The sequence below is a fragment of the Marmota marmota genome, unplaced genomic scaffold (assembly GCF_001458135.2).
Source record: "Marmota marmota marmota unplaced genomic scaffold, marMar, whole genome shotgun sequence".
NCBI lineage: Eukaryota > Metazoa > Chordata > Mammalia > Rodentia > Sciuridae > Marmota > Marmota marmota.
In genome coordinates, this window is record NW_026000205.1 from 5,976,408 (window position 1) to 6,004,050 (window position 27,643).

The window sequence follows — 27,643 nt, forward strand, 5'->3', positions numbered from 1 at the left end:
GAGCCTCTTCCCGAAGAGATTCATCTGGGCTTGCGCGGTGTCGACGCGAGCGTCGGCGCGCCGCGGTTTGAAAGGCCCAAGCTTCGCGCGCTTGCGCACTTAAGCCCGCGCAGGGCGCCCTCCCTCCCCGCCCCCAAGCCAGGACCCTTCTTCATCCTCCGGTCCAGGCGAAGCCCCCGACATTGACATGCCAGAGATTCGCCTCCGCCACGTAGTGTCCTGCAGCAGCCAGGACTCGGTGAGGGACCGGCGTGGGGGAGGTTGGAAGACGCAAGGGAATTAGTGAAAGGGGCCCCGTAAGAACTTTGGGGTCTAAAAGGGAACTTCATGGAAGTCGAAGGAAGGGCATGGGGTTTCCAGAGACTGTAAATGAATTCTGAGAGAAATGTGGAATTGAACTTTTGGAACTTCCGGAGAGAAATGGAGGAATAGGGAAACCCATAGCTAACTTCCAGAGGGAAAATTCCAGTGGAAACTCTAGGCGGGGTGTGGGGGGACAGACGGGGTAACTTAAGTCCGGGGCAGCCTAGAGGGCTTGGGAGGACTCAGAGGAGTGATCTGAAAGCTGAGGGCCGAGCTCTCATCTCCGCCCTAACTCTCCTTTCCTCCTGTCTCCAGACCCACTGTGCAGAGAACCTTCTCAAGGCTGACACTTACCGGAAATGGCGGGCAGCCAAGGCTGGTGAAAAGACCATCTCGGTGGTGCTGCAGGTGATCCTGCCCTCCCCTTTCCTCCTACTGACTGGGGGTATAGAATCCCAAGGTCCAGATTCTGCTGAGCCATCTGGCAGTGCGTTGAGTCTCCTTCCCTTTGAGGCCTCAGCTTCCTTCTCTGGGAGATGGGCAAGTGCAATCCCTGTTTCCCTCAGCAGAGAAGAAAAGGAGACACGAGCACTAGGCCAAGAGATGACCCTAGGAATCACTCTGTGGCCCTCAGCAGGTTGTTCCCACTTGCTTTGACCTCAGTTTCCTCAGTGTAATGGAATCATTGCCATGTACCTGCCTTCTAAAATCAGTGGGCTCAAGGTTAGAAGGTATCCAGGAAGGTCGTTTAGCAAATCAACTTCATTTAAAAGAGGGTGAAACTGAAGCCTAAGGAAAGGAAATGAAGTGGCCAGTCTAAGCTACCATTTCTGGAATGCGGGCTGGTTTCATTCTGAGTGCTTTTTGTATATGCTTTCACTGAGTTCACGGCCACAGACCTGTGAATTTGGAGGGAGGCAGGCTAGAAAGGGTGGTTTGGCCTGAGATAGTTACAGAATTCCAAGTAGGCTGTTCTGTCAGGGATAAGACACTGGTGGGAGAAGAGAGCTAAGTAGGTTTGAAAAATCTGCCCTTTGTCAGGTGGTACCCTGATATGATTGAGTGGTATGATTCATTCTCACCACTAATAAATGACTTCTAGGGTCATTCTCACCATTATTAAATGACAGTGTTGAGACTTCAGATCACAACTGAGTAGTAGTGTTTTTAACCACTTTATCATATTACATGGTTTTCATAAACTGGCTTTTACCCACCCCCACCCTTTCTGGGGATTGAACCTAGGGTGTTGTGCATGCTAAGTAGGTTCCGTACCACTGAACCACACCCCCCAGCTCCACACAGTGGCTTTCTTGATGCCAGCCACATTCCTTAGTTCTGAATGGAGGAGTGTTTGGGAGGGCTGTTGGTAGGAACAAGGCTTATTTGTGAACATATTCTTTCTTTCTTTCTTTTTTTTGGGGAGGTTCTGGGAATTGAACTCAAGGGAGCACTGAGCTATATCCCCAGCCTGTTTTAGTTTTTGTTTTGAGACAGGGTCTCACTAATTTGCTGAGATTGCCCTCAAACTTGTGATCCTCATGCCTTTGCCTCCCAAGTAGCTGGGATTATAGGTGCATGCCGAGTACTGAACATATTCTTGGTCTCTCTTTTGCTCAGTGCCAAGTCAGAGAGCCTTTTGAGAGTAGAAGCTGAGGATTCTCTTCCCAGGAAAAATACACAGACCCATAATATTTTCTGACTTATTTTAGGTATTTAAGCATCTCCTAAATCTCTAACATAAAGATAATAATGAAAACTAGCATTATTCAGCGTTTTACAACCTTCCAGTCATCATTCTACATACCCCATGTGGTTGGTTTGTTTTTGCAGTACTGGGGATTAAACCCAGGGGTGCTCTACCACTAACTATATCTGCCCCCCCACCTTTTTTTTTGAAGAAGGGGTCTTGTTAAGTTGCCAAGGCTGGCCTCTAATTTAGGATCCTCTTGCCTCAATCTCCTGAGTAGCTGGAATTATAGGTGTATTCCACCATGCCCAGCCTCCCATGGTTTAATTCACTGAATCCTCATAAAAATCCCATGACCTAGGGTCTGTTTTTATTCCCATTTTATAGATGAGGAAACTGAGGGCCAGAGAAGTTATGTAACTTGCCTGAGAGCCAGTCTTTTAAACTGGGAGCTCGAGGTTGATGATGATTTTAGTTTGGGGACCTGGATTCAAATCCCAGCTTACTCACTCTGTGACCTCAGGCAAATTTTTTCATTTCTTTTAACCTGTTCTCATCTGTCCATTGGGAATAATGACATCCAAAACCAGGTGGTTGTGAAAATTTGGTGACATAATGTCTGCAGAAGTGCTCTGTCAACATGTAGGTGTTTGTACAAAGGGAGGGATCTGTGGTTTTATTATGGGGTGATGACTCTACTGGGCTTCCTTATGATCAGGTGACCATAGGAAAATGACATTCAGTTCTGTTCACACAACTGAAGTAGGAACAGAGAAATGGAGGCAGAAGAGACAAGTCATGGAGCGAGAGGGAGGCAGAGGGCCAAGGCACAGGAATTATTGGCCTGGAAGAGGCTGGAGGAGTATTGCAGCTGTCGCTGAAATAGGAAACCCAGAGTGGGAGCAGATTGGGAAGGTGATGCATTTTGACTGGGATGTGAAATTTTGATATAATTTTGGGTATTAGGGATCAGATCTGAAGCTGGAAATAGAGGTATAGAAGTTGTCACTGTGGCTGGGTGCAGTGGCTCACGCCTGTAATCCTAGCAGCTTGGGAGGGTGAGGCAGGAAGATCTGGAGTTCAAAGTCAGCCTCAGCAATTTAGCAAGACCCTAAGCAACTTAGCGAGACCTTGTCTCTAAATGAAAAATGAAAAGGGCTGGGATGTGGTTCGGTGGTTAAGCACCCCTGGGTTCAATCCCCAGTACCAAAAAAAAAAAAAAAAAAGTTGTCACCGTGAAGACTAGCTCTTACACTCAGGGTAAGCAGATTTATTAGTTCTTTCATTTACTTATTTATTCTACAAGTATTTATTAAGTGTTTTCTGTAGACAAAGCACTGTTTTAGCCCCTGGGACTGTATAGCAGTGATCAGCACTAGCCCCCCCCCCAAAAAAAAAAAAAATTAGTCCTGTGGCACTGTTATGCCAGTACAGAAAGATGGAAAATAAACCAATAAACAGAACCGACATCAGATGAGTGCAGTGAAAGGGATTTGACAATTAAGGGGAATGGGGGTGCCCAGCAGGGGAGGGCTGGTAACCCAAAATTTTTTATTTACACATTTCTCCAGTGTCCAAGAAAGTGACACTGGAGAAAAGTGAGCTGTGCACATATCTGGGAAGGAGCCAGAGACTCCCTTGGATACATTGGAGGAGCACAAGGAGGCCCAGATGGCTGGAGTGGGGTTAGCCAGGGTGACGAAATAGGAGACGAGCTAGTGGGGTAAGCCTGGAAAATCATTGTAAGGACTTAAGGTTTTACTCTGGGTGAAATGGGAGCTGCTGAAGGCTCTGAGCAGAGGAGGGTCAGGATCTGACTTAAGTCTTCACAGGATCCTTCTGATTCCATGTTGAGAATAAACCCCAGGGGCCAGGCAGAGCAGCAGGGAGACCAGCACCCAGCGCCACGTCAGTTGTTAACGTCTTTAATGAGGAAAGCTGATTGCATCTGACAGTTGTCAAAATGCAGGGTAGCTCTGAATTCACCCAGTGCTAATTTTGGTTCTTTGGAAGTGAATGATAAGGCTGAAATTTTTGGACATCGAGGCAGTAGTCTTCTCTGTGGGTTTTCTACTACATCTCCAAACATCTTATGCAACATCTGGGTATTGCTACAGGGTTCAGCCCCCTCTGCTTGTGATGGCCCCACACACTTTTTTTTTTTTTGGTAGCAGCTATAGGAGGTTTGTCACCAATTGGTCACCTGCTCCCAAGGCAAGGAGTTCAACCTCTTTGCCTGCCACTCTGGGGAGGAGACAGGGACTCCATTGGAGAGATTGGAGGAGCAGCTCTCCCTGCTCTGGAGGGCATGGCCAGCACATGATCCAGAGGGAACCCCTGTGCGCCGTGGAGGCGCTTTCTTTAGAAGCAATGTCGAACAGCGTGGTGACACACATCTTGGTTTTGGTTTTGGATGGTTTCCTAATCACTCAGTTCATGACTGTAGTGTTTTTAATTCATTTTTACCTTTTGTTTTGGTTTGTTTTAAATGTGTAACATACACATAACAAATTGCACTTGTAAGTGTAGAGTTCAATGAATCTTCAAACTGAGCCTATATACTCAACAGCCAAGTCAAGTACAGAATCTGCCTGACCCTCAAAGTCCTTTTATGCTCCTTCCTGTCACTATCCCCCATAAAGGGTTACCAATGTCGTGGATTTTTATTTTTTAATTTTTATTATTATAATTATTTTTAACATTTATTTTGTTTATTTATTTTTATGTGATGCTGAGGATCAAACCCAGTGCCTCATAAGTGCTAGGTGAGTGCTCTACCACTGAGCCACAACCCCAGCCCTATTATTATAATTGTTATTATTGGTACTAGAGATTGAACCCAGGAGCACTTTACCACTGAGTTACAGCCCTTTTTTAGTTTTTATTTTGAGATAGGGTCTCAGCAAATTGCTACAGGTTTTGCTATCCTAGAACTTGCAGTCCTCCTGCCTCAGCCTCTGGAGTCACTGAGATTACAATTGTGCACCACTACTCCTGGCTGTCCTGATATTTAACAGCATGGATTAGTTGTGCCTGATTTGAGTTTTCCATAAGTGGAATCGTGCAGTACATGTTTGGCCTCTTGTGCTCTACATAGTGAATGTCATCTGTGGTGTTGGGTGTACCTAGAGATGGTTCCTTTTCATTTCTATATAACATTCCATTCTGTGGACATAACCAGTATAGTTTTATTATCTTTACTTTTTGAAAAAAGAATATCTCCCTGTCCCTCCAATATGTTTCCTCCTCCCTCCAGTCACTCCTGCTACCCAGGGCCTCACTGTTAGCAGTTCATTGTTTTCTGCCTGGCTTGTTCTGTACATATACAAGTGTATATAACTACCTTCTCCACTCCTTTTAAAAAAATATGTAGCGTAAAAAAAAATTGGGGCTGGGGGTGTAGCTCAGTGGTATAGTACATGCCTAAACCCAGTGTGAAGCTCTGGGTTTAATCCCCAGCACTGGAAAATAAATAAGGAAATAAAAAATACACAGTATATGCGGGGTGCAGTGGCACACGCCTGTAATCCTAGCAGCTCAGGAAGTTGAGTTGGGAGGATGTGAGTTCAAAGTGGTGAGGCACTAAGCAACTCAGTGAGACTCTGTTTCTAAATAAAATACAAAATAGGGCTGCGGATGTGGCTCAGTGGTCAAGTGCCCCTGAGTTCAATCCCTGGTAACACACACACACGCACACATATACACACACTGTATATAGACTGTTCTCCTTGCTTTCTTTTCTTTTTCTTTTTTAAAAAATATTTTATTTTTTAGTTGTAGTTGGACAAAATACCTTTATTTTATTTTTTAATGTGGTGCTAAGGATAAAATCCAGGGCCTCACATGTGCTAAGCGAGTGCTCTACCACTGAGTCATGACCCCAGCCCCTCTTTTTCTTCTTTTAATGAAAAACTGTATCATGCAATCCCACTGTCACTTTATATAAAGTCCCCCCTATTCTTTTAAATAGTGTTTAACATTACATTTCATGTAATGTTTTTTTTACAATATGTCTCTCAGAAACTTCTGTATATTATTTGTTTCCCTCTCGTGCTTTGTGTCTTCCTGAGAAAAGAGCATTCTCACAGACCTGGGCTGCAGATGACGGTCACCCTGTGCTTGAACTTTCTTCTGACAGATGACCCTTCCTGAGAACTCCCTTCCTTTTTTGAAATAAACGTCACACAACATAAAATGCACCACTCTGACCACTTAAAATGTATCATCCAGTGGTTTTTAGTATATTGACAGAGTCTCCACGCTCTAACTCCGATTATTTTCATCATCCCCAAAAGAAACCACATAACCATTAAGCAGTCACTTCCTACATGCCATCCCCAGGTTACCCTTGGCAACCACTGATCTACTTTCTATCTCTATGGATTTGCCTTTTTGGCATTTCGTATAAATGTACATGTGGTCTTTCATGTCTGCTTTCATTTACTTAGTGTAATGTTTTTGAAGTTCGTCAAGTTATAGCATGTTCTACCACTGCGCCACACCCTCAGCTCATCTTTCTTTTTAGTTGAATAATATTCCATTAATACACTATACAGTGGAAAGGAAAGACAAAAAATAATAAATAAGAAAAATATGCTACACAATGTTGATCCATTCATTGGTTGATAACTGTTTGGGCCCCTTCCATGTACAAGTGTTTTTACTTATGAGGAAAAGAATACCACCCTTGAGGTAGACTGTCCCTACTTTACAAGTTAGGAAGCAAGCAGCAGGGATAAAATGAAATCTTTTGCTCTAGGATCACATGGCAGTAAGCGAGCAGAACTGGGAAGGACCAGACCTTGTTTTTTTTTTTTTTTTAATATTTTTTTAGTTTTCAGTGAAATTTTTTTATATATATGTGGTGCTGAGAATCGAACCCTGTGCTTCACACATGCCAGGCAAGTGCTCTACCACTGAGTTACAGCCCCAGTCCCAGACCCTGTTCTTGACATTGGTACACAGCTTGGAACAACTCGGACATTGTCCTTGCTTTAATGGGGTTAAAAGTCTAGTGTGGGGCTGGGGTTATAGCTCAGTGGTACAGCGCTTGCCTCGCTCATGTGAGGCACTGGGTTGGATCCTCAGCACCACATAAAATAAAGTAAAGATGTCGTGTCCATCTTAAAAAAAAAAAATCTTAAAACAATGTCTGGTGTGGGAAGTAACTCAGTGGTAGATCACTTGCCTACCATGCACAAGACCCTGGGTTCCACCCCCAGCACTACCAGAAGTCTAGTGAGGGGGACAAATGTTAGCTAATATAAACCAAGAAAAAAATTGAAGTGGGGAATACCAAGTGGCTTAGGAATAGAAAGTGGTTCCTGGTAGGAGGTGAGGGAGAATCCTTTAGTTTGAAAAGGTGACATTTGAGCAGAGACCTAAAGGGTGGAAGGTGCTAGCAATGTGAAGGAGTGGGGGAAGAGTGACCTGGGGGAAGGGGGGAGGGGCATGTGCAAGGACCCTGAGGAGGGCAGGAGCCAGCCTTTCCTGGACAGGAAGCAGCCCGTGTGGCTGGAGGAGGTGACCTGGCTTGCAGGAGGCCAGCAGGGCTGAGCCTTGGGAAGGCCCTGCCCTTGGTGCCTCTTCCTCCGCCCGGTAGTGCTGTGGTGCAGGAGTGCACGCACTCAGTAGCCAGCCTGCCTGGGTTCCCTGGGGCTTTGCCCGCACCAGCTGTGACTTACGTATGTGCTTCCTGTCTGTGGCTCCTCAGTTGGAGATAATTATAGCACCTGCCTGGCAGAGCGCAGTGAGGCGAGTGGCTGCTTGTGTTGTTCTTGCCCATCTGGCACCTTGCGAGCACTCAGGTGCTGGCTGCATTCATTGCAGTTTTTGCCTGGGCATCTCCTCTCCCTTCAGGAGAGGATTGTTGTGCTGACCCTTCCCGTTTGCCTGTGAGGAAACTGCTTTTCAGAGAAGTTGGATTCAGATTGGAAATGACAGGGCTAGGTTTGGAACCCAGGTCTGCCTCACCCCAAGTTCAGGCTCCTTCCTCCCATAAAGCCATGTTCCTTTTTGTCACATCAGGCAAACGAAGTCTTGGTGACTTCCTGACTGGAAGGTGAGAGAGGAGATGGAAGCAGCAGATAGTCCCTGGGGACAGGGCAGGGCAGCAGAGGGTGGTGGACTAGAGATCTTTGAAGGCTATAATAACTCAATATTCTGGGGTCCTAGTGAAAGAGCCCCTAGCCGGAAGGCAGGAGGTTTGCATCAGCATTTCCTGACTGCTCCCACCCCTGCACGGCTCTGTGCAGCTCCAGCTGTCAGGAAGGAATAGCAGATCCTGAGGGAGTTCTTATTATAGATAGGTCTTCCTTTCTTTTAACAAATAACTATCCAGCATCAATTACTAATGCTTCCTAACTGACAATGGTTGAGCACCTACTATGTGCCATGCCCTGTGACCATGTTATTTATGTGCACGGTCTTCAGTGTGATCAGCCCTGTTTTATAGATGAGGAAACTGAGGCTCCAAGAGGTTAGCCAGCAAGGTGACACAGCTAGTGTGTGGCAGATCTGGGATTCAAACCGAGGAATCAGTAATGAGCAAAACTGGACAAGCCTTGATCCATCCATCCGTCTATTCTGGGAGCTTCCGTGGACTCTGTGTGATGAGTTCAATGAAGTTATAAATGTGGCATGTGGAGTCTGAAGAGCCAAGGAAGCACTTGTATTGGGGTGAAGACAGATGCATTCGCTTGGTGAATATCCTGGTTCGTGCCATGCCCTATCCAACACGCAGGAACACAGTGGCACTGCTCCCCATTGACAGCCCTGGTCCCCATTGACACGTAGATGATATTCCAGGGGACATGGCAGCCCAAATGGGGGTTATCTCTTTTTCAGTCTCTGGTCCCACAGCAGGCCCAAAGGTAGAGCAGACATTGATGGTGGCCTTTCTCCCTGCCCACAGTTGGAGAAGGAGGAGCAGATACACAGCGTGGACATCGGGAATGATGGCTCAGCCTTTGTGGAGGTGCTGGTGGGCAGCTCGGCTGGAGGGGCTGGTGAGCAAGACTATGAGGTAAGCGGGACTGGGAGATGCTGACCTCTGCCTGTCCCTGTAGGGCCTCCAGCGTTCCTTGCAAGGGTGAAGTCATACCCTTTAGCTGCCTTCTGGAGGGTTGCCAGGTGTGCAGAGAAGACAAAGAGCAGACATGGGGTGATGAAGGGCCACAAGGGAAGAGCCCAGTTGCTTATGTCATGTTGCATAAAAAACCAGAGGCTCTCGCTGGGTTCTGGAGTTTAGTTGCTGCTTGAGAGCAAAGCTGCTCTTGTCAGATCCCCAAGGTTCTCCCAGATTTCCTGGCATTTAAGATTCTGCATCATTTGGGACGCCTCTGTTAGGCATCTCATTTGCAACAAATGTTTACAAGAAGGAATGCCTTTAGCTCTATTACAGATATCTTATTTTTTAATGTTTTAAAGATGTGGTCTTGCTGTGTTGCCCAGTCTGTCCCTGAACTCCTGGGCTCAAGCCATCCCTCTCAGCCTCTCGGGTAGCTGGAACTAAGGTGCTGCCACTGCCCCTGGCTTACACGGTCCCTTTTTCGCTGGTTGAGTTATTAGAACTGGATTTGTAAGGTGCTAGTTATTCAGCTTGTTAATCAGGGGCGGGTAGAAATAAACCTACTGTTCACAAAGTCTGAGTGAACAAACCAGTTTTCTACAAGATACATTTGTTATAGGAAAAGTTTTTAATTGAGGTATATTTTGTATACAATGAAATGCTTAGACCTGGATGTACAGGGGGAAAGTTTTGAAATATGTATATGCAGTATAAAAGTCCCCCAAGCATTTCCAGCATTCCTTACAGTTCCCTGTGTCCCCTCACAGTCCACGCCTCTGACTCCAGTTTAAGACAAGCTCTGAGTTATTTTCTGTCTCTATAGATAGGTTTTCCTGACCACTAATTTCATGTCAGTGGGCTCTTGCAGAGTGTATCTTTTTGGTGACTGGTTCTTTCACATTACATACTCTTTTGGCATTCTTCCACATTGTGCAGATACCAGTGGTTTGTTCCATTTTGTTGCTGAATAGCATTCTATTATAGGAATATTCCACGGTTTGTTTATCTGCTCTCGTGTTGGTAGGCATCTGGGCTATTTCCAGTTTTGATTTTGTTTTCATTTTGTGGTACTGGGGATGGAACCCAGGGCCTCCTGCATGGTAGGCAAATGCTCTACTACTGAGCTACACCCCCAAAGCCCTCAGTTTTTCACTATTAGGAATAAATCTTCTATGAACATTCTTGTAGAAGTCTCCGTATGGAGATAAGTTGTCATTTATTTTGGGTAATACCTACAAGTTGAATTGTGGAGTCTTAAGAGTAAATATATTTTAACCTTATTAGATATTGACAGGTTTCCAAAGTGGTTGTACCATTTTCTGTTCCCTTTAGCAGTGTTTGAAAGTTCTAGTTGCCCCCCATCTTTGCCTATTGTTATTGGTATTGGCAGTCTTTTTATTTTTATTTTTAAGCATTCAAATGATGCTTAGTGGCTTTGATTTACACTTTCCTGAAAAGTAAAAACTATATATACATTTCATGTACTTTCTTATGAAGTGTCTACTCACGTCTTTGGCTTGTTCTTTATTTTGTCTTTTTATCTGTGATTTGCCTTTTCAGTGCACATGTGTGGGGGCAATGGCTCTAGGGAATCCAGAACCGTGCACCTGCTAGGCAGGCACTCAGCCACTGAACTACGTTATCAGTGCCTTTTGCTGAGCAGAAGCTGAGGAAGTCCAGCCTCTCAAGGGTTATTTTTATTATTTTAAATGCTTAGTGTCTTTTGTGTCCTTCAGGAAATAATTGTATGCCCAGAGTAATAATGGTCTCTGTGTGAGTTTCCTGGCACTACTGTAACAATCACTGCAAACTCAATGGCTTCAAATAACACAAATTTATTATCTTACAATTGTGGACATCAGAAGGCTAGAATCCGTCTCACTGGGCGAAAATCAAGTATTGGCAGGACGCGTTCTTTTGTGAGGCTCCAGGGGAGAATTCATCTTCTTGTCTCTTCCAGCTTCTAGGGGCCACCTGCTGGCCTCTTCCATCTAAACTAATACTCCTATTACTGTAACATCTGCTTCCATCATCATTTCTGCCCTGACTCCGGCTTTCTTGCCTCTTTCTTATAAAAAGACCCTTGTGATGAGCTGGGCATGCTGATACATGTATTTTCAGCTTCTGGGAGACTGAGGTGGGAGGATCCCTTGAGCCCAGGGGTTCAAGACCGCCTAGACAACATAGCAAGACTTCATCTCTGAGAAGAAAAGAGAAGAGAAACCTTCATGATGATATTGGGCCCATTGGATAATCCTGGGCAATCTCCCTCATCATAAGATCTTCAACTCGCTGAGGCTGGCTTCGAACTCGCAATCCTCCTGCCTCAGCTCCTGAGCTGCTGGGATTACACCACACTGTCTTAATAGAAAAAGTAAATGCTGAAATCAAGTTGTGTTGGACTTCTAATGCTAGCCTCCTTCAAGATTCTTTTGGGCTATTTAAGATCTTTGCATTTATTTCCATATAAAGTATAAAAAGCTTGTCAATTACTTTGTTGATTGATTTCAGACCTACAGAAAAGTTGCAAAAGTAGTGCAAAGAATTTCCATATACTCTTCACTTAGAGTCCCCAAAGTTGTTTTTATTTGTTTTTTTGTGGTGCTGGGGATTGAATCCAGGGCCTTGTGTACTCGGGGCAAGCACCCTACCAACTGAGCTATATCCCCAGCACTAGAGATCCCAAAGTTAACACGTGCATATTTTTTCCTGAAGTGAGTATCATAAATTGTATGATGCTCCTTAATTCCTGCATATTTCAGTGAGTTTTTCCTAAAAACAAAGACTTTTTCTTTTCTCTCTCCTTCCTTCCTTCCTTCCTTCCTTCCTTCCACTGGGAATTGAACCCAGGGGTGCTTTACCACTGAGCTATATCCCCAGCCCTTTTTATTTTGAGTCAAGATCTCACTAAGTTGCCCAGGCTAGCTTTGAACTCGCAATCCTCCTGCCTCAGCCTCCTGAGTAGCTTAGATTATAGGTGTGGATCTCATGCCGGCTTCCTTTCCACTCTTTCTTTTTCTCATCTTGCCATGATGACTAACTAGTATCTCTAGTGCAGTGTTAAATGGAAGTGGTGAAGTGAACACCCTTGCCTTGTTCCTGATATTAAGGGGGAAGCATTGAGTCTTTCACCATTAAGTATGACTGTAGGTTTGTTTGTTTGTTTGGTACCGGGAATTGAACCCAAGGGCTCTTAACCACTGAGCCACATCCACAGCCTCTTTTATGTTTTATTTGGAGACAGGGGCTCACTGATTACTCAGGGCCTTACTAAGTTGCTGAGGCTGGTTTGGTTGGTTGAAAATATATATATATATATATATTTTAGATGTGAATCTGAGGAAGTTTTTTTCTGTTCCAGTTGAGAGCTTTTTGTTAAATTACAAAAGCATGTTCAATTTTATCAACATTTTCTGTTGTATTGGGAATTTTTTTTCTTTCTCAATACTGGGAATTGAATAGTTCTATCCGTGAGCTATATCCCTAGCCCTTTTTATTTTTTATTTTTTTTTGAGACAGGGTCTTCCTAAGTTGCTGAGGCTGACCTTGAACTTTCATACTCCTGCCTCAGTTGTTGGGATTATGGTTCCTGGCTACAAGGAACATTTTACCAAATGAAGTTTCTTATAATAAACATTTTTATTCTCAAGGTGAGATAAGTCAACAGTCTTTGAAACTATTGTGAAAAAGTTCTCCTCTTGGCAGATCAGTGTTATTCTTTATAATGATAAAAACAGAATAAGTGCATTAAAAATTGTATTTGTAGTTGTAGATGGACAACATGCCTTTGTTTTATTTGCTTATTTTTTGTATGTGGTGCTGAGGATAGAACCCAGTGCCTCACACATGCTAAGCAAGTGCTCTGTCACTGAGCTACAACCCCAGCCCCAGAATAAGTGCGTTTTAAACTAAGATTATCATATCTGGTGTGTGAATGTTTATTTTGCTTTGCTTGCCTTTCTAGAAAGGAGGACTGGCTAGCTCAGAGTTTTGTCTTCCCAAGGTCCAAAAACACCTATGCTAACAGTTTTATTCTTTCAAGGTGTGTGTGTTTGTACTTTTTTTTTGTACTGGGTATTGAACTCTGGGGTGTTTAACCACTGAGCCACATCCCCTGCCCCCCCCCCTTTTTAAATATATTTTATTTAGAGACAAGGTCTTGCTGAGTTGCTTAGGGCCTCGAGAAATTGCTTAGGCTGGCGGTGATCCTCCTGCCTCAGCCTCCCTAGTCACTGGAATATTTTACCAAACATTTTACTGGTATTACAGGTGTGCGTTGGTGGCGCCTGGTTTTTTGTTTGCTTGTTTGTTTTTTAGATACCCAGGATTAAACTCAGGGACGTTCAACCACTGAGCCACATCCCCAGTCTTATGTTGTATTTTATTTAGAGACAGGGTCTCACTGAGTTGCTTAGTGCCTCACTTTTGCTGGGGCTGGCTTTGAACTCTCGATCCTCCTTCTTCAGCCTCCTGAGCCACTGGAATTACAGGAATGTGCCACCAAGCCTGGCCTTTCAAGGTTTTTAGTTAAGTTTCTGCTCTGGTTCTGTTCTGTTACAACTTCTTCTTTTTTTTTTTTTTTAAAGAGAAATTTTAATATTTATTTTTTAGTTTTCGGCAGACACAACATCTTTGTTTGTATGTGGTGCTGAGGATAGAACCCAGTGCCTCACACATGCTAAGCAAGTGCTCTGTCACTGAGCTACAACCCCAGCCCCAGAATAAGTGCGTTTTAAACTAAGATTATCANAAGAGAAATTTTAATATTTATTTTTTAGTTTTCGGCAGACACAACATCTTTGTTTGTATGTGGTGCTGAGGATCGAACCTGGGCCGCACGCATGCCAGGCGAGCGCGCTACCGCTCGAGCCACATCCCCAGCCCTGTTCTGTTACAACTTCTAGCCACAACTGAATTGAGGTCTCTGGGTCTTAGTGCTTGGTTTCCACTGAGAAATTAGATATAGCTGGAAGAACCAAGAAAGAAAAGGTAAAAGGGTGGAGCAGGTGTGGTCAAGGTTAACATTACCTACAAATCAAGCATGAGGCACATTATAGCAATAACCAATGCCATTTTCTATAAAGCCAACATGTTCTTTCTTCACCATCTAAACTGTACAAAGGAGTTCTGGGGTTAGTATGGACTAGAGGTTAAAGGTTTAATTTTGGAAGCTTAAAGGCAGCATTGGATGGTGCAAGTCTGACAACCAGAGTGGGTCTCTTTACGTCAAATGGGAGGAGATACGCAGAGGAAAATCTGCCTCTTAGTGTGGACAGTAGTTGCTGCCACAGTCTGCATTATCCTTTTATTCCAGTCATCAGGTGAGAAATTCAGCTTCCCTGTCCTCAGAGTCAGGCCTTTTGAAAAAAAAAATTAAGTTTTTGGTACTAGGGATTGAACCCAGGAACATCCACTGAACTACATCCCCAGCCCTTTTGTGTGTGTGTGTGTGTGTGTGTGTGTGTGTGTGTGAGAGAGAGAGAGAGAGAGAGAGAGAGAGAGACAAAGTCTTGCTAAGTTGCTTAGGTCCTCAGTGAATTGCTGATGCTGGCCTCGAACTTGCAATCCTTCCATGTCAGCTTCTAGAATTGCTGAGATTACAAGCATGGACCACCACACCCAGCTGAGAACAGGCCTTTTATAAGCAAATATAGTCAAGGCCAGGGTGATAGCTTCCCTTCCTATGATTTTCTTTGTCTTTGTTGTTTTCTTTTCACAAACAGAGCTGGCCACAAAGAGACATGAAGTTATATTCTGCATTTTTCTCAGCAAAAGGCCTTTATTTTCTAATTTTATAAATTTCACAATGTGTCATTTAGAAAAGAGCCTAAGTAACAGAATACACCCAGTCAAAAGTTTCTTATTGGATCCGGAAATATAATTTGTTCTTTCCTAAGGAAGGAAAAAGGAAGGACCCCTTTTCCTTGGGGGGTCTAGCATTAGGCAGGCCCAGAGTTGATCTGGCAGCGTAATGAAGTTAGAGTGTTTCATTGGCATCTCTTTGATTCTTTTGGATTTGGCCTCATGGTCACAAGATGATAGTTGCTGCTCCATCTATCACTTGGTAACATCCAAAGCAAGAAGTGGGAGGGGAGGCGGATGGCAGAAATGCAGTAGCCCTCTTCCTTCCTCTGTTTCTCTTTATTGAACAAGGAAAATCTTTTCTAGAAGCCCCAAGCAGGCTTCCTCTTCTCTCTGACTGGATAGAACTGGATCACAGTCCAACCACTGGTAGAGGGATGGGGTTGTTTGAATCAGTCATGATTTATTCCATTATGTTGGGTACACACCTTCTTCTCTTTCAAAACGTCTTGGTCAGGTCTGATTGTCTTTTGTTCCTTTGTCATACTATCAGTAACTGCATTATTTCTTTAAATGATTTAGAGTTATTTTTATGTTGTATGTTTTATAATTTGAATAAGTTTGGTTTCTGCTGACCCTAAGTCAAGGGCAGCTGCATCCCAGAGGTGCATGCATGTGTGTGTGTGTGTGTGTGTGTGTGTGTGTGTGTGTTTAATCATTGACTTCTGTTCTTTGGACATATATCTGTGGGAATCCTCTCAGGGCATGCTTTGAAATTCAGTCCTCCAAAGACGAGTTCCCCTGGGTCAGGCGGTAATTCATCTGGTGCTGAGGATCGAACCTAGTGCCCCACAAATGCAAGGCAAACGCTATACCACTGGGCTACAGCCCCAGCCTGGCAGTATAATTTTTAACTGCAAATGTTTGAGAGTAAGATTTGTGACTGGGAGTTCTCCAGAGAGAATTTTTCTCCTCTTCTCAGTGAAGGCCAAGATAGTTCTCCCAGATTGTTTGCATAGGCACAATTTCCCCTAATTTACCTGCTGAGAATGTTACCCTTTGAGGATCCCAGCTCTGTGTGATGTGGCAATGATCTCTGAGATGCCATCTTCTTTGCTTGGGGGCCAGGCTCTGTCTTGTCTTCTCTACCAAACTACACAGGGCCCTTTATTTATATCTTTGATTTTCAGTACAGGCACAGGTTCATTTAGAAAACCAAGGATTACACATTTAAGCTTTTTTACTGCTGTGACCAAAAGACCTGACAAGAATATCAAGGAGAAAAGGGTTATTTGCTGCTCATAGTTTTAGAAGCTGCAGTTCATAGACGGGTGACAGCATTGCTCTGGGCCCAAGGTGAGGCAGAGCATCATGGAAGAAGGGAATGGTGGAGGAAAGCAGCTCAGGACTTGGCCACAGGAAGCAGAGTCCAGGGCCCTTTAAAATCAAGTTCTGTGCCAACTGGCATTAGCATCAGGATAGACCAGAAAAATCAGTGCTGCTATTGCAGGCAAGCCCCCACCAGGAGACCACACCAGTTGCTTTAGCAAAGGGAACGTAATGTGAAGAATTAGTAGCTAGGTTTCCTTCCAGCCTGAGCTCTAAGAAGCAACAGCAGAGAGCAGCTACTAGGATTGCAGGAACCGGAGAAGCTGGAGTTAATGAAATGTACATGGTTAGAAACCAAAGGTGGGGTTGCTAATGTGGGGAGGCCTAAACTCAGACCCCGAGGAGGAGTTGTTCTCCCATCCACTGCCTCTGGTGTCCCTGAGAGAGGCAGGATGAGGCTGGCTCCACAGATGTCAGGAAGCTGTAAACTGGATTAATCTGGAGCTGTAGGAAAGATCCTCATAGCTGTGTCCTGGAGTGTGCTCCTAGGATCTGCAAATGGACAAGAAGGAGCAGAGCCCTCTCCTCATACCTTGCAGCCCAGTGAGGCTGTTTCTCTTCCCCTTCTCTCTAGCTCCCCCTATTGGCAGAGCCAATAGGTAAGGTGAAGTGGGCAATAGAAATGTCCTTCGCCAAGGGCAGCCCACATCATAGTGCCAAGGGTAAGGTGGGAGTGAGTGGAGAAGCAATCACTTAATAATTGACGCTGTTCCCTGCGTTTTTGGATTCTGCTTTATCATTTCTGGCCTCCTGTAATTCTCTTAGCCTTTCCACTGACTCAGCCACACATTTCCAAAAGGCATTTGAATATTGTGCCGGTCACTATGAATACTCTCTGCTGGGAGAGTTCCTTAGGACATGTAGCCTGCCATATTGTCTGATGTTAAAACTCCATGGGAGAGTTCAGAGAAGGATCATTCAGATCCAGAGGTTAGAAAGAGTCCTTTGGACTACCATATGATCCAGCAATCCCACTCCTGGGTGAATACCCCACAAGAAATAAAAATCAGTATGTTAAGATATTTCTGCATAATATAAACATATCCCCATGTTTATTGCTGCATGATTCACAATAGCCAAGATATGGAATCAATTGCAGTATCCAGCAGTGGATGAAGAGATACAGGAAACATTGCTTATATACACAACGGAATATTATTCCACCATAAAAAGAATGAAATTCTAGCTGGGCATGGTGGTGTATGTGGCTCAGGAGGCTGAGGCAGGAGGATCGTGAGTTCAAAGCCAGACTCAGCAAAAGTGAGGCACTAAGTAACTCAGTGGGACCCTGTCTCTAAATAAAATACAAAATAGGGCTGGGGATATGGCTCAGTGGCTGAGTGCCCTGAGTTCAAGCCCCGGTACCAAAAAAAAAAAGAAAGAAAGAATGAAATTCTGTCATTTGCAGCAACATGGATGGTACTGCAAGAAATCGTGTTGAAAGACAAACACCACATGTTCTCACTTAAGGAGGGAAGCTTAACAGTTGATCTCAAATAGGAAATAGAGAATAGAAGAGTGTTCCTAGAGCCTGGGAAGGGCATGTGAGAGGAGGGATGGAGAGAGAATGGCTGATGGGTGCAGGGTTACATTTGGATATAAAGAATGACTTCTCCATAGCACAGAATAATCACAGTTGGCAAGAATTAATTGTACATTTCAAAATAGCGAGTAGAGAGAATTTTGAATGTTTCCAGTGCAAAGAAATGTGCTGGTTACCCTGATCTGATCATTGCACACTGTTTACATGTATTGAATGTCACACTGTACCCCATAAATCTGTGCAATTGATATGAGTCAATTAAAAAACGTGCATATATATCTATATTGTGGGTTGGGGGTAGAAGTCGGTGGTGGGGTGTAGGTCAGTGGTAGAGTGCTTGCCCTAGTGTGCATAAGGCTCCGTATTTGATCACCACAAATAAATTAAAAAAAAAAAAAAAGATAGTGGGGGCTGGGATTGTGGCTCAGCAGTAGAACGCTTGCCTAGCACATGTGATCCTCAGCACCACATAAAAAAATAAGTAAGTATAAATAAAGATATTGTGTCCAAATACAACTAATATAGATAGATAGATAGATAGATAGATAGATAGATAGATATAGATATATAGATAGATAGATAGATATTTTAAAAGTACCTTGGAAACCTGTGTCAAGTCAATACTTACTGGGTCTGGAACTGCCCAGGCTCAAGTTAGAGTCTAATCATCCCCTACCACATACCCTTGGGTCCCTTGTCCTCTTGCCTAGCCCCTAGGAGGTGTCATCTAAAGCAGCCAGCCCTGGTTCTCATTCACCATGCCTTCTTCTCTCAGGTCCTTCTGGTAACCTCATCCTTCATGTCCCCTTCTGAGAGCCGCAGTGGCTCAAATCCCAACCGTGTTCGCATTTTTGGGCCTGACAAGTTGGTCCGGGCTGCCGCTGAGAAGCGCTGGGACCGGGTCAAGATTGTGTGCAGCCAGCCCTATAGCAAGGTACCTCACTGAAGGCGCAGAGCCCTTGGTTCTGGGTGAGGAGGGAACTGAGGGGCCGATCCTGAGTCCCAGAGGGCTGAGAGGAATGGACAACTCTATCCCCATGGGGTTGTTGGCAAAGCTGGATCCCTGCATTCCTGGAAATGGGTTTGGGATCCTCCCGTGCTGAGAAGCTTAGTTCCCTGGAGTCTAGCAAAGGTGAACTGTGGCACATCGGAAAGGAATTGGAGGAGGGGCAACGACTCATCAGCAGGGACTAGAGTTAACCTCATGGGATCTGGAGTCTGACCATTGGGTTCAAAACATGCCTATGTCACTTTTTAGCTATGTGAATCTGGGCAGGTGACTTATCATCTCTGGGCCTCTATTTCCTAATATTTATATGGGAGTCTCAGCTGTGGTGACAGTGAGACCCAAATATGTAATAGCCCAGCACAATAAAGATACTTCTTGCCATTCAGCTGTCCTGGGAGGTATTTAGCTGGTCAGCTGCCTCCTCTCCGTGAGGTCATTTGGGGATCCGACTCCTCCTACTTTGTGGCTCTGCAGCCAGCTGGCAGAGCAGGAGAGAACTGGGAGTATTTCTGAGTTCAGGAAGTAGTACACAGCATTCCTCCCATTCCTAGTAGGAATTTGAGCACGTGGAAGTAAATTCGCTTGGCTGCCCAGCAGTCTTCGCCAGTTGCTATGAGGGCTAAAGGAGCTAATGCATGTCAAGGGCACAGAGCTGACCTGACCCTGAGTCAGGGCCCAGCAAAGTTCTGTATCATCATCCTCATCCACAGGGCACCTCCTTAGACATTTGTGTTCTTAAGAGAGAAAGAGCAGGGCTGGGGTGTGGCTCAGTGGTAGAGCACTTGCCTAGCACATGTGAGGCACTGGGTTTGATCCTTAGCGCCACATAAAAATAAAATAAAGGTATTGTGTCCACCTACAACTAATATATATATATATATATACATATAAAAAAAAGAGAAAGAGCCAGAAAGGGACTTTTCTAAGTGAAAGGGTCTTCGGGCCAGGTTCTGTCCTTGGCCCATACACCCTGACTTTCACTCCTGCTTTCCCAGGACTCCCCCTATGGCCTGAGTTTTATACGGCTTCATAGTCCCCCAGATAAAGACCAGGCAGAGGCCCCATCCCAGGTAAGCTCCACCTGCCACCCCTTTCCTCTCCACCCCTACCTGCCAGCCATCCTTCCACTGCACTGACTTGTGGGACCTTAGAAGGTGACCGTGACCAAGCTTGGCCAGTTCCGTGTGAAGGAGGAGGATGACAGTGCCAGTTCCCTGAGGCCAGGGGCTCTCTTCTTCAGCCGGATTAACAAGACATCCCCGGGTGAGTGTGGGAACCTGGGTGCTAAGTTAATGGAGGGTTGGGACCTGGACTCAGGTCTGAGAGGAGGTGGCTGGACCCCTGGGTCTGAGAGAAGACAGCTCGGGGCCTGGACCCCTAGGACTAAGGGAGGAGAGCTTGGGCCCAGACCCCTAGATTACTGCTGGGTTTTAGGACTGACACTGTATGTCCCATGGATAGGAGTGAAAGGGTCTCAGGCCAGCCCTTTCATCCTGCTTCTGCTTTCTCCCTCTGCAGCCACAACCAGTGACCCAGCAGGGCCCAGCTACGCAGCAGCTACCCTCCAAGCCTCTAGTGCGGCCTCCTCAGCCTCCCCAGTTTCCAGGCCTGTCAGCAGCACCTCTAAGGTGAGATCACAAGACTTCGGTGGGATGGAGAAGGAAAGAAGCTGGAAGCCTCAGCCCATTCTTACCCCCACAGCCTCAGGAGTCTCCCAAAGGGAAGAGGAAGTTGGATTTGAATCTAGAAGAAAGGAAGATCCCCAACAAACCATCAGCCCAGCCCTCACCACCTGCCCTCAAGAGACCCAAATGTGAGCTAACTAGATCCCTGATTTCCACATGGCCTGGACTCCAGGGTCTGACAGGGAGGACTGAGGCGTGAACTCCTGGGCCTGGGGAAGGGGCTGGACGTTTAGCCCCAGTGGCATTAACTGACTCTTTACCCTTTTGTTTCCCAGTACCAGCTCCTACTCGCACCCCATCCACGGCCCCCGTTCCTGCCGCAGCACAGGGGGCAGTGCCAGGGAAGCCCCGGGGAGAAGGCACCAAGGCCAGGGGAGCCCGAGCTGGCCCGCAGGAGCTGGGGAAGATCCTTCAGGGTGTGGTGGTGGTTCTGAGTGGCTTCCAGAACCCCTTCCGCTCAGAGCTCCGGGACAAGGCTCTGGAGCTGGGTGCCAAGTATCGTCCAGACTGGACCCCGGACAGCACTCACCTCATGTAGGCCGCCTTCCTGCCCTGCCCTGTCCTCCATTGCTGTCTCTTTCTACCTCCCCGCCAGTCGCTGCTTGTCTGTCTCCCTGACTCACCTGCCTCTGCCTCTTTTTCTCCTCTTATTTCTACATCTGTCTTATCTCTCATCCCTTCCGTCTCCAGTGTCACTCGCTCTCTTTACATCCTCTCCCCCTCTCTGTCACTCCTCTGTTTTTCCCCTTTGCCCCTCAGATCATGCCTAACCAAACCCCTCAATTCTGCCCCCACCAGCTGTGCCTTTGCCAACACCCCCAAGTACAGCCAGGTCTTGGGCCTCGGAGGCCGCATTGTGTGTAAAGAATGGGTGCTGGATTGTCACCGCATGCGTCGGCGGCTGCCCTCCCGAAGGTGAGGCCTCACTGCACACATGCAGCCCACACGCACCAAGCCTGCCCCTCGTCCCCATGCTGACCAAGAGCTCAGGTGGTTCCAGCCAGAGTCAGCCAGCTTCAGAGACGAGGGACAGAGCTGGAAGGGAGGGTCCCAGAGGGCTCTGGGGAGTCTGCCTAGTGGAGAAGGAAAAGGACATTGCAAGCTGCAGGAACTGCGTGTACAGAGGCATTGGGTGGGAGGACAGCACTGGGGCCTGGTCATTTGTCATTCACAGCAGGTCCTGAAGCCTCTGCTTGGTTGGTGCCACGCTGGGCCCTGCAGTGCTGGGACCTAACTTTGAGCCTTGCTCTGAAGACATCTCACTTCGATGAGGTTCAGACTTATTAACACCGAGTATGGGGGAAGGCCCCGGGAAACCCACAGCAAGCCAGGAAGAGGGGGCATCTTCTGGGACAAGAAAAGGTCTGCCTCTCTGAGCACAGGCAGAGGACTTGCTGAGCAGCGGGGACAAGAGTGGGGCTACCTGGAGCATCCGCTGAGCTTGCAGCGGAAGGTGCAAATGGCAGAGAAACGAGGCTGCGAGAAGTGGGAGCCTGGGAAGACTTTGGAGCTGGAGAAGAGTAGGATCATATCTGAGGCTTGTGGGTAGAAGGGGAGACTTGAGTTGTGCTGCAGGCCTGAGTGTGTTCGGAAGTAGGTCTGTACTCTATGCTCTGCTTCTGTTCTTAAGGGATACTGTCTGGGGTCGGGGGATGAAACTGGAAAGGTGGGTGGGGTTAGTTCAGCTTGGCTGAGTTGCTGGGCCCTGTCCAGCTCCACAGACCTTTTGCACCTTGTCCTGGACTCTAAACGTGTCTGCAAGCCTTGAGTTCTTTTCTGGCTTTGGCACAAACTCCCTTGGCTGCACAAGCATCCTGAGCCATGTGAGTGTATGTGTGTCCTGATGTCTGTCATGTTTACTACAGACATATCAATGGCTTTGACTAGAGGGTGCTCCCCTCTAGTATGCTCCATAACTGAGGATGTTGTGTGACAGTCTGTATACTGCCAGTTGCCTCTGTGAAAACCAGAACTCAAAATTCTAAAACTCATCTCGCCTCAAGCGTCTCCTCTATGAACAGAGGGGGGTCACAGAAGGTTTGAGGGGGACAGGGGCAGGCTCTGTTAGGGATGCGGTGTCCGGGGGAAACTGCAGATGGGGACCCGAAGAGACTGGGGCCTTGGAGATGGAAAGAAGGTGGAAGCAGGTGGATTTAGGATACATTTGGGGCAGAAGAAACCAGATTGGGATAACTGTCTGGGAGACTCCAAGGAGGACACGGAGGAAAATGGAACAAGACAAACACTGTCGGATTTATGACCGGGTTTTAACCAAAAAAATTCAGAAAACATGTTGTATTTTAAAAATTCAAGGATAGGAGAGTCCAGGGCATGAATTTCCCTACCATAATCACAAACTGAGTTTTTTTTTTTTTTTAATTATTTTTTAGTTGTAGTTTGGACACAATATCTTTATTTTATTTATTTATTTTTATGTGGTGCTGAGGATCGAACCCAGGGCCTTGCACATGCTAGGCGAGCGCTCTACCACTGAGCCACAGCCCCAGCCACAAACTGAGGTTTTTAAAAAACATTTTTGGGGTAGAGGTGCAGCTCAGTGGTAGAGCACAGGCTTAGCATGCATGCACTCTGGGTTTTATTCCCTAGCACTGCAAAAAATAAACCTGGATGCTGTTTCTCCAACCTTGAGACAGCCAAGTCATACATGAAGGGTCTTAATGAAGCAGTATTCGCTTCTGCTTGCACGCTCTGCCCTGTGATTTGGGAGCAAATTAAATATCTCTTTGTGCCTTAGTTTTTTCATTTGTAAAATGGTGCTAAAAATAGCCCCTACATCAGGATTCAGTGAGTCAGTATTTGCCAAGCACTTGGAACAGTTCCTGGTGCACATGAAGTCCCACATAAGCCTTAGCTGTGACTGCTGTTATTACAGCTGGGAGGTTCCTTTCCTGAGGCAGCCGCTGCATACAGAACCATGCAGAGCATCAGGGTCTTCGATATACACAGGGACCCTTGGTGTCATCAGGGGCCGGGGGCTGAGTTTCAGAACACTCATACACACACTGGAGGATCTGTGCATACTCAAGTCCCATCTATAAAACTGTAGGCAAGGCATGGTGGTACACACCTATAATCTTAGCTACTCAGGAAGCTAAGGGAGGAGGAGCCCAAGTTCAAGGCCAGCCTAGGCAATAAAATAAAACTGCAGTATTTGCATACTATACATATCCTGCTATATATTTTAAATCATCTCTAGATCACTTATAATACCTAATACTATGTAAGTGCTGTGTAAATACTTGCTATACTGTGTTGTTTAGGGAATAATGACAAAAATATGTACATGTTCAGCCAGGCACTATGACCATGCCTCCAATCCCAGCAACTCTGGAGGCAGAGGCAAGAAGATCAAAGTTCAAGGTCAGCCTCAGCAGCTGAGCTAGACCCTGTCTCAAAATAAAAAATAAAAATTTTTTTAAGGGTTGGGCATGTGGCTTAGTGGTAGAGCATCCCTGGTTTCAATCCCTGGTAAAACACATATACACACACACAGAGTAGATATACATTTATGTTCACTACAGATAGAGCTTCCTCCCCTCCCCTCCCCTAGATATTTTCCATTCACAGTTATTTGGATCTACAAAGGGCCAACTGTATTTGCTTTTGAGAATTTTCCCTTAATTGGTGGCATTTTCCTAGTGAGAAATTTATTTTGACTCTCAGAGGGGAAGCCTTTTTCATTCCTCTCTGAAATGAGACATTTCTTCCCCCAAGGAGGAGGTGAGGAGAGTGTGCTGGACTGATGGACCCAGGGTCCTTCTCCAGCTGGGAGGGGACAGGATCCCCACCCTGAGTATTTGATCTCCCTCCTCGTGGAGGGCTTGGTGTTCCCCCATCTTACGCCCCTTCCTCCCTCAGGTACCTCATGGCAGGGCCTGGCTCCAGCAGCGAGGATGAGGGGGGCTCTCACAGTGGCAGCAGTGAGGATGAGGCCCCCAAACTTCCTCGAAAGGTCTGGTGCCCCTGCCCGGGTGGGGGAGGGCATATTGGGAGGGGGCACAATGTGGTGCCCCAGCCCCCTGCGGACAGACCCCCCCCCAACATCTCTGCTCCCGTTCCTCACCCACAATCCTCCCTCCCTCAGCGCCCCCAGGCCAAAACCAAGACCCCCCAGGGAGCTGGACCCAATTCACCCCAAAGGCCCCCAACCCCTGAGGAGACCAAAACAGCTTTGCCAGGACCCCAGGAAGATACCGACATTGAGGAGGACCAGTCAGGTTAGAGTCTGAGGGAAGAGGGGCTGGGCTCGGACTCCAGGGTCTGAGGGAGGGAGGCTGGGCCTGGAATCACTGGATTCCAGACAAGTGGAAGGAAGGGGCCTTGGGGCCCAGATAACTGGATCTGGAGGGCGTTGAGGTTGAGTTTGGCATGCCTGGGTCTGTGCTTGGGTGCCATTCTGAGAAGAGGGTGTTACCGAGCTTCCCAGAAGACAAAGCACCTCTCACCGGCTGAGCTTCTACTCACAGGACAAGACAACGGAGCGGAAGATTCTGGGGACACTGAGGATGAGCTGAGGAGGTAGGCTGGGGACTAGGGCTACGGTGACCTGGCCTTGGGTGTAGGCGATCTGCTCTGAGTGCTCAGCTTGTACCACTCCTGGCTCCACCAGGGTGGCTGAGCAGAGGGAGCAGAAGCCGGCCCCTGGGCAGGAGGAAAATGGCGAAGACCCATATGCAGGCTCCACAGACGAGAACACTGACAACGAGGAGCACCCGGAGTCTCCTGAGCTGCCGATCCCGGAACTCCCAGGTGGGAAACCCCGACCTCCTCCCCCCTGCCCAGCTGGGACTTGGCTCCTTAGTTTCCAGCTGTGGCTTGCCCCCGCAGCTCTGGGCTTGCTGCCTTGACTGCTTCCATGTTGTCCTCGAAATGTCCCTTCCTGTTTCAGCATCGTCTCTGTGACTTCCTTTTTTTCCCTTCCTGGCTTCTTGCTCCCACCAGCCCCCCTTGCAGCCCAGGGTCAGGCGTGGTGCCCCTGGGGTCCCCTCCAGTTGTGAGCAGCCCCGACATCCAGCCAGTTCTTCCCACACACCACACTCCTCCCATCCAGTTCTGTCTAGGGGGAGACGCGGGCACCCCAGATGACGGGGGCAGTGCTGCCATTGGGACCCCAGTGGTGGGCACATGTGTTCACTTTAATATATTCATCACCTGGGACATGGATGGTGTGTGTAGTGTGTGTGTGTGTGTGTGTGTGTGTGTGTGAGAGAGAGAGAGAGAGAGAGAGAGAGAAAATAAGAAAGGAAAATGGGAAAACTGCAGGGGTTTGTGGGCTTACGGGCACAGGAGCACGAGTCTCTTAGGGTGAGGACAAGGAAGAAGAAAGGGGTCAGGGTCTGAGTGGAGGTAAGATTTGGGGCCTTTGGAAGTCCTGTTTCCCCAGCTCCTCATGGGTGATAGCAGGAAAACACTGTGGTTTCCAAAGCCCCTGAAGTGGCAGCAGCATGTCATTGGCTTGGAAAGTCACATGAAAATGGAAAAAAGAAAGCCACCCTGGAGGCCGGAGCAAGAGACAGGTACTGGCTGGAGGAGTGAGCCAGCCCAGAGGAAGAAGTGGCCAGCTCAGGGGTTGCAGTGTTGACAGGCCTGCAGCCCGCTGTCAGACACGTCGCCGTGGTGGTAATTGTGTCCTCCACTAGTAGAGCAAACCAGCCAGCGACCATACCTCCCAGAAGGCTCTGAGGGGCCACTGGGCTGGAAACCACTGCTTGTCATAGGTTCCTGCCCCTGCAAACCCCTGATCTCAGACACCCTGCCCGCCTCCCTGTCTTGGCTCCCCGTGTTCAGTCACTGTGGGATGACAGTTGGGTGCCATTCTTGGGTGCCATTGGAACTCAGGGGACCTCACATGCCCCTTCCACCATCTCTCCTGCAGACTTCTTCCAGGGCAAACACTTCTTCCTGTATGGGGAGTTCCCTGGAGACGAGCGGCGGAAACTCATCCGATATGTCACAGCTTTCAACGGGTCAGTGTGTTGGGGGAGATGATGGGTCTGGGAAGGGCTCAGGGACACCGTGGAGGGGTTGTGAGAAGGAAGGAGGAGGGAGAAGGTGCTTGGCCAATAAGATGGGCACAGACTGCAGAGACCAAATGCCAGCCATGCCCGCTTTCCTGGGCAGCCCCCAGTCTCCTCTAAAGTGAGGGTCTCTACCTCCTTCTGAAAGGGCCATCATCAGGGTTACCCCTGTGGAGCTGCCACCACTGTGGCTTGGCCAGGCTGGTAAATGGAGGTACTGAGGATAGCTTGAGGGAGCACAGGTGGGGCTGGAGAGAGGACAGCCTCTGAGAACGGTTGGGGAGTGGGGTGTTAAGAGAAGGGGCACTGATCACCTGACGTGCCCAATGCCTTTCTTCCTCACTCCTAACAGGGAGCTCGAGGATTATATGAGCGACCGGGTTCAGTTTGTGATCACGGCACAGGAGTGGGATCCCAGCTTCGAGGAGGTGAGCTCTGAGGAGGTGAGCCTGCCTTGACACCCCGCCATCCCGCCATTATGCATTCTCATGTGGGCCCCTGCCCCCCACAGGCCTTGATGGACAACCCTTCCCTGGCATTCGTTCGTCCCAGATGGATCTACAGTTGCAACGAGAAGCAGAAGTTACTTCCCCACCAGCTCTATGGGGTCGTGCCCCAGGCCTGAAATAGATGTGCCTGCATGCACACACATGCGGCGCACACACACACACACACACACACACACACAGTTTAATAAAGGTGACTTGTTTGGAGCAGCTGCCCTGTCACACTTAGGAGTCTCCCAGAATTCCAAGAGACTCTGGCTTATGTCTCATGTTTGGTTTTGGTGACCTCCATGAGGGTCAGGTCTCTGGGCTACTGTTAGACCCCTGTCCTGGCATCTGGAAGTATACCAGGCCCCTCCATCAGAGATCCGAGAGGGAAGGGGCTCTGCCTTTCTCCCTGGCCTCACACCCCTGTGCTGGCCAGAGACAGAATTAAGAGTCTGCTACTCAACCCTGCCCCAGTACTCGTCCTGGTCCTCTGAGGCATTCTGCATCTGGATTGTCTCTCTGTGGGTGATGGCCTGGACCCCGTCTAGGTTCACCACATTGAAGGTGGGAACTGAGCTAAGTGTTAGGGAATCTGGGCAGAAGGGATGGCCCTGTAGGCAG

The 27,643-nt window shown here is 47.3% G+C and overlaps 1 protein-coding gene across 3 annotated transcripts; it reads left to right on the plus strand.

Moving 5' to 3' along the window:
• The first annotated feature begins 64 nt into the window (after positions 1–64).
• On the plus strand, positions 65–27,244 carry Xrcc1 (X-ray repair cross complementing 1). Of its 3 annotated transcripts, none has more exons than XM_048790766.1 (17): positions 65–238; positions 619–711; positions 8,907–9,017; positions 18,572–18,730; positions 19,801–19,875; positions 19,957–20,068; positions 20,324–20,433; positions 20,513–20,618; positions 20,766–21,024; positions 21,289–21,405; positions 24,370–24,463; positions 24,596–24,728; positions 24,978–25,029; positions 25,121–25,260; positions 26,387–26,477; positions 26,881–26,956; positions 27,040–27,244. In XM_048790766.1, the coding sequence occupies exons 1-17, from the start codon at positions 188–190 to the stop codon at positions 27,151–27,153; spliced, it is 1,893 nt and encodes a 630-aa protein (XP_048646723.1). In that variant the 5' UTR covers positions 65–187; the 3' UTR covers positions 27,154–27,244. The 3 variants fall into 3 exon arrangements, with proteins under 3 accessions (XP_048646723.1, XP_048646722.1, XP_015352244.1); XM_048790765.1 differs by having other exon boundaries at positions 70–238; positions 20,507–20,618; XM_015496758.2 differs by having other exon boundaries at positions 75–238; positions 20,507–20,618; positions 24,605–24,728.
• Positions 27,245–27,643: the final 399 nt, after the last annotated feature.

Excerpts from the sequence above, each read along its gene's own strand:
- Xrcc1 (XM_048790765.1), top strand. The coding sequence starts at position 188 with ATGCCAGAGATTCGCCTCCGCCACGTAGTGTCCTGCAGCAGCCAGGAC. Across the intron at positions 712-8,906 it reads CCATCTCGGTGGTGCTGCAG|TTGGAGAAGGAGGAGCAGAT; the intron begins GTGATCCTGCCC and ends CCCTGCCCACAG. Across the intron at positions 24,729-24,977 it reads CATTGAGGAGGACCAGTCAG|GACAAGACAACGGAGCGGAA; the intron begins GTTAGAGTCTGA and ends TTCTACTCACAG.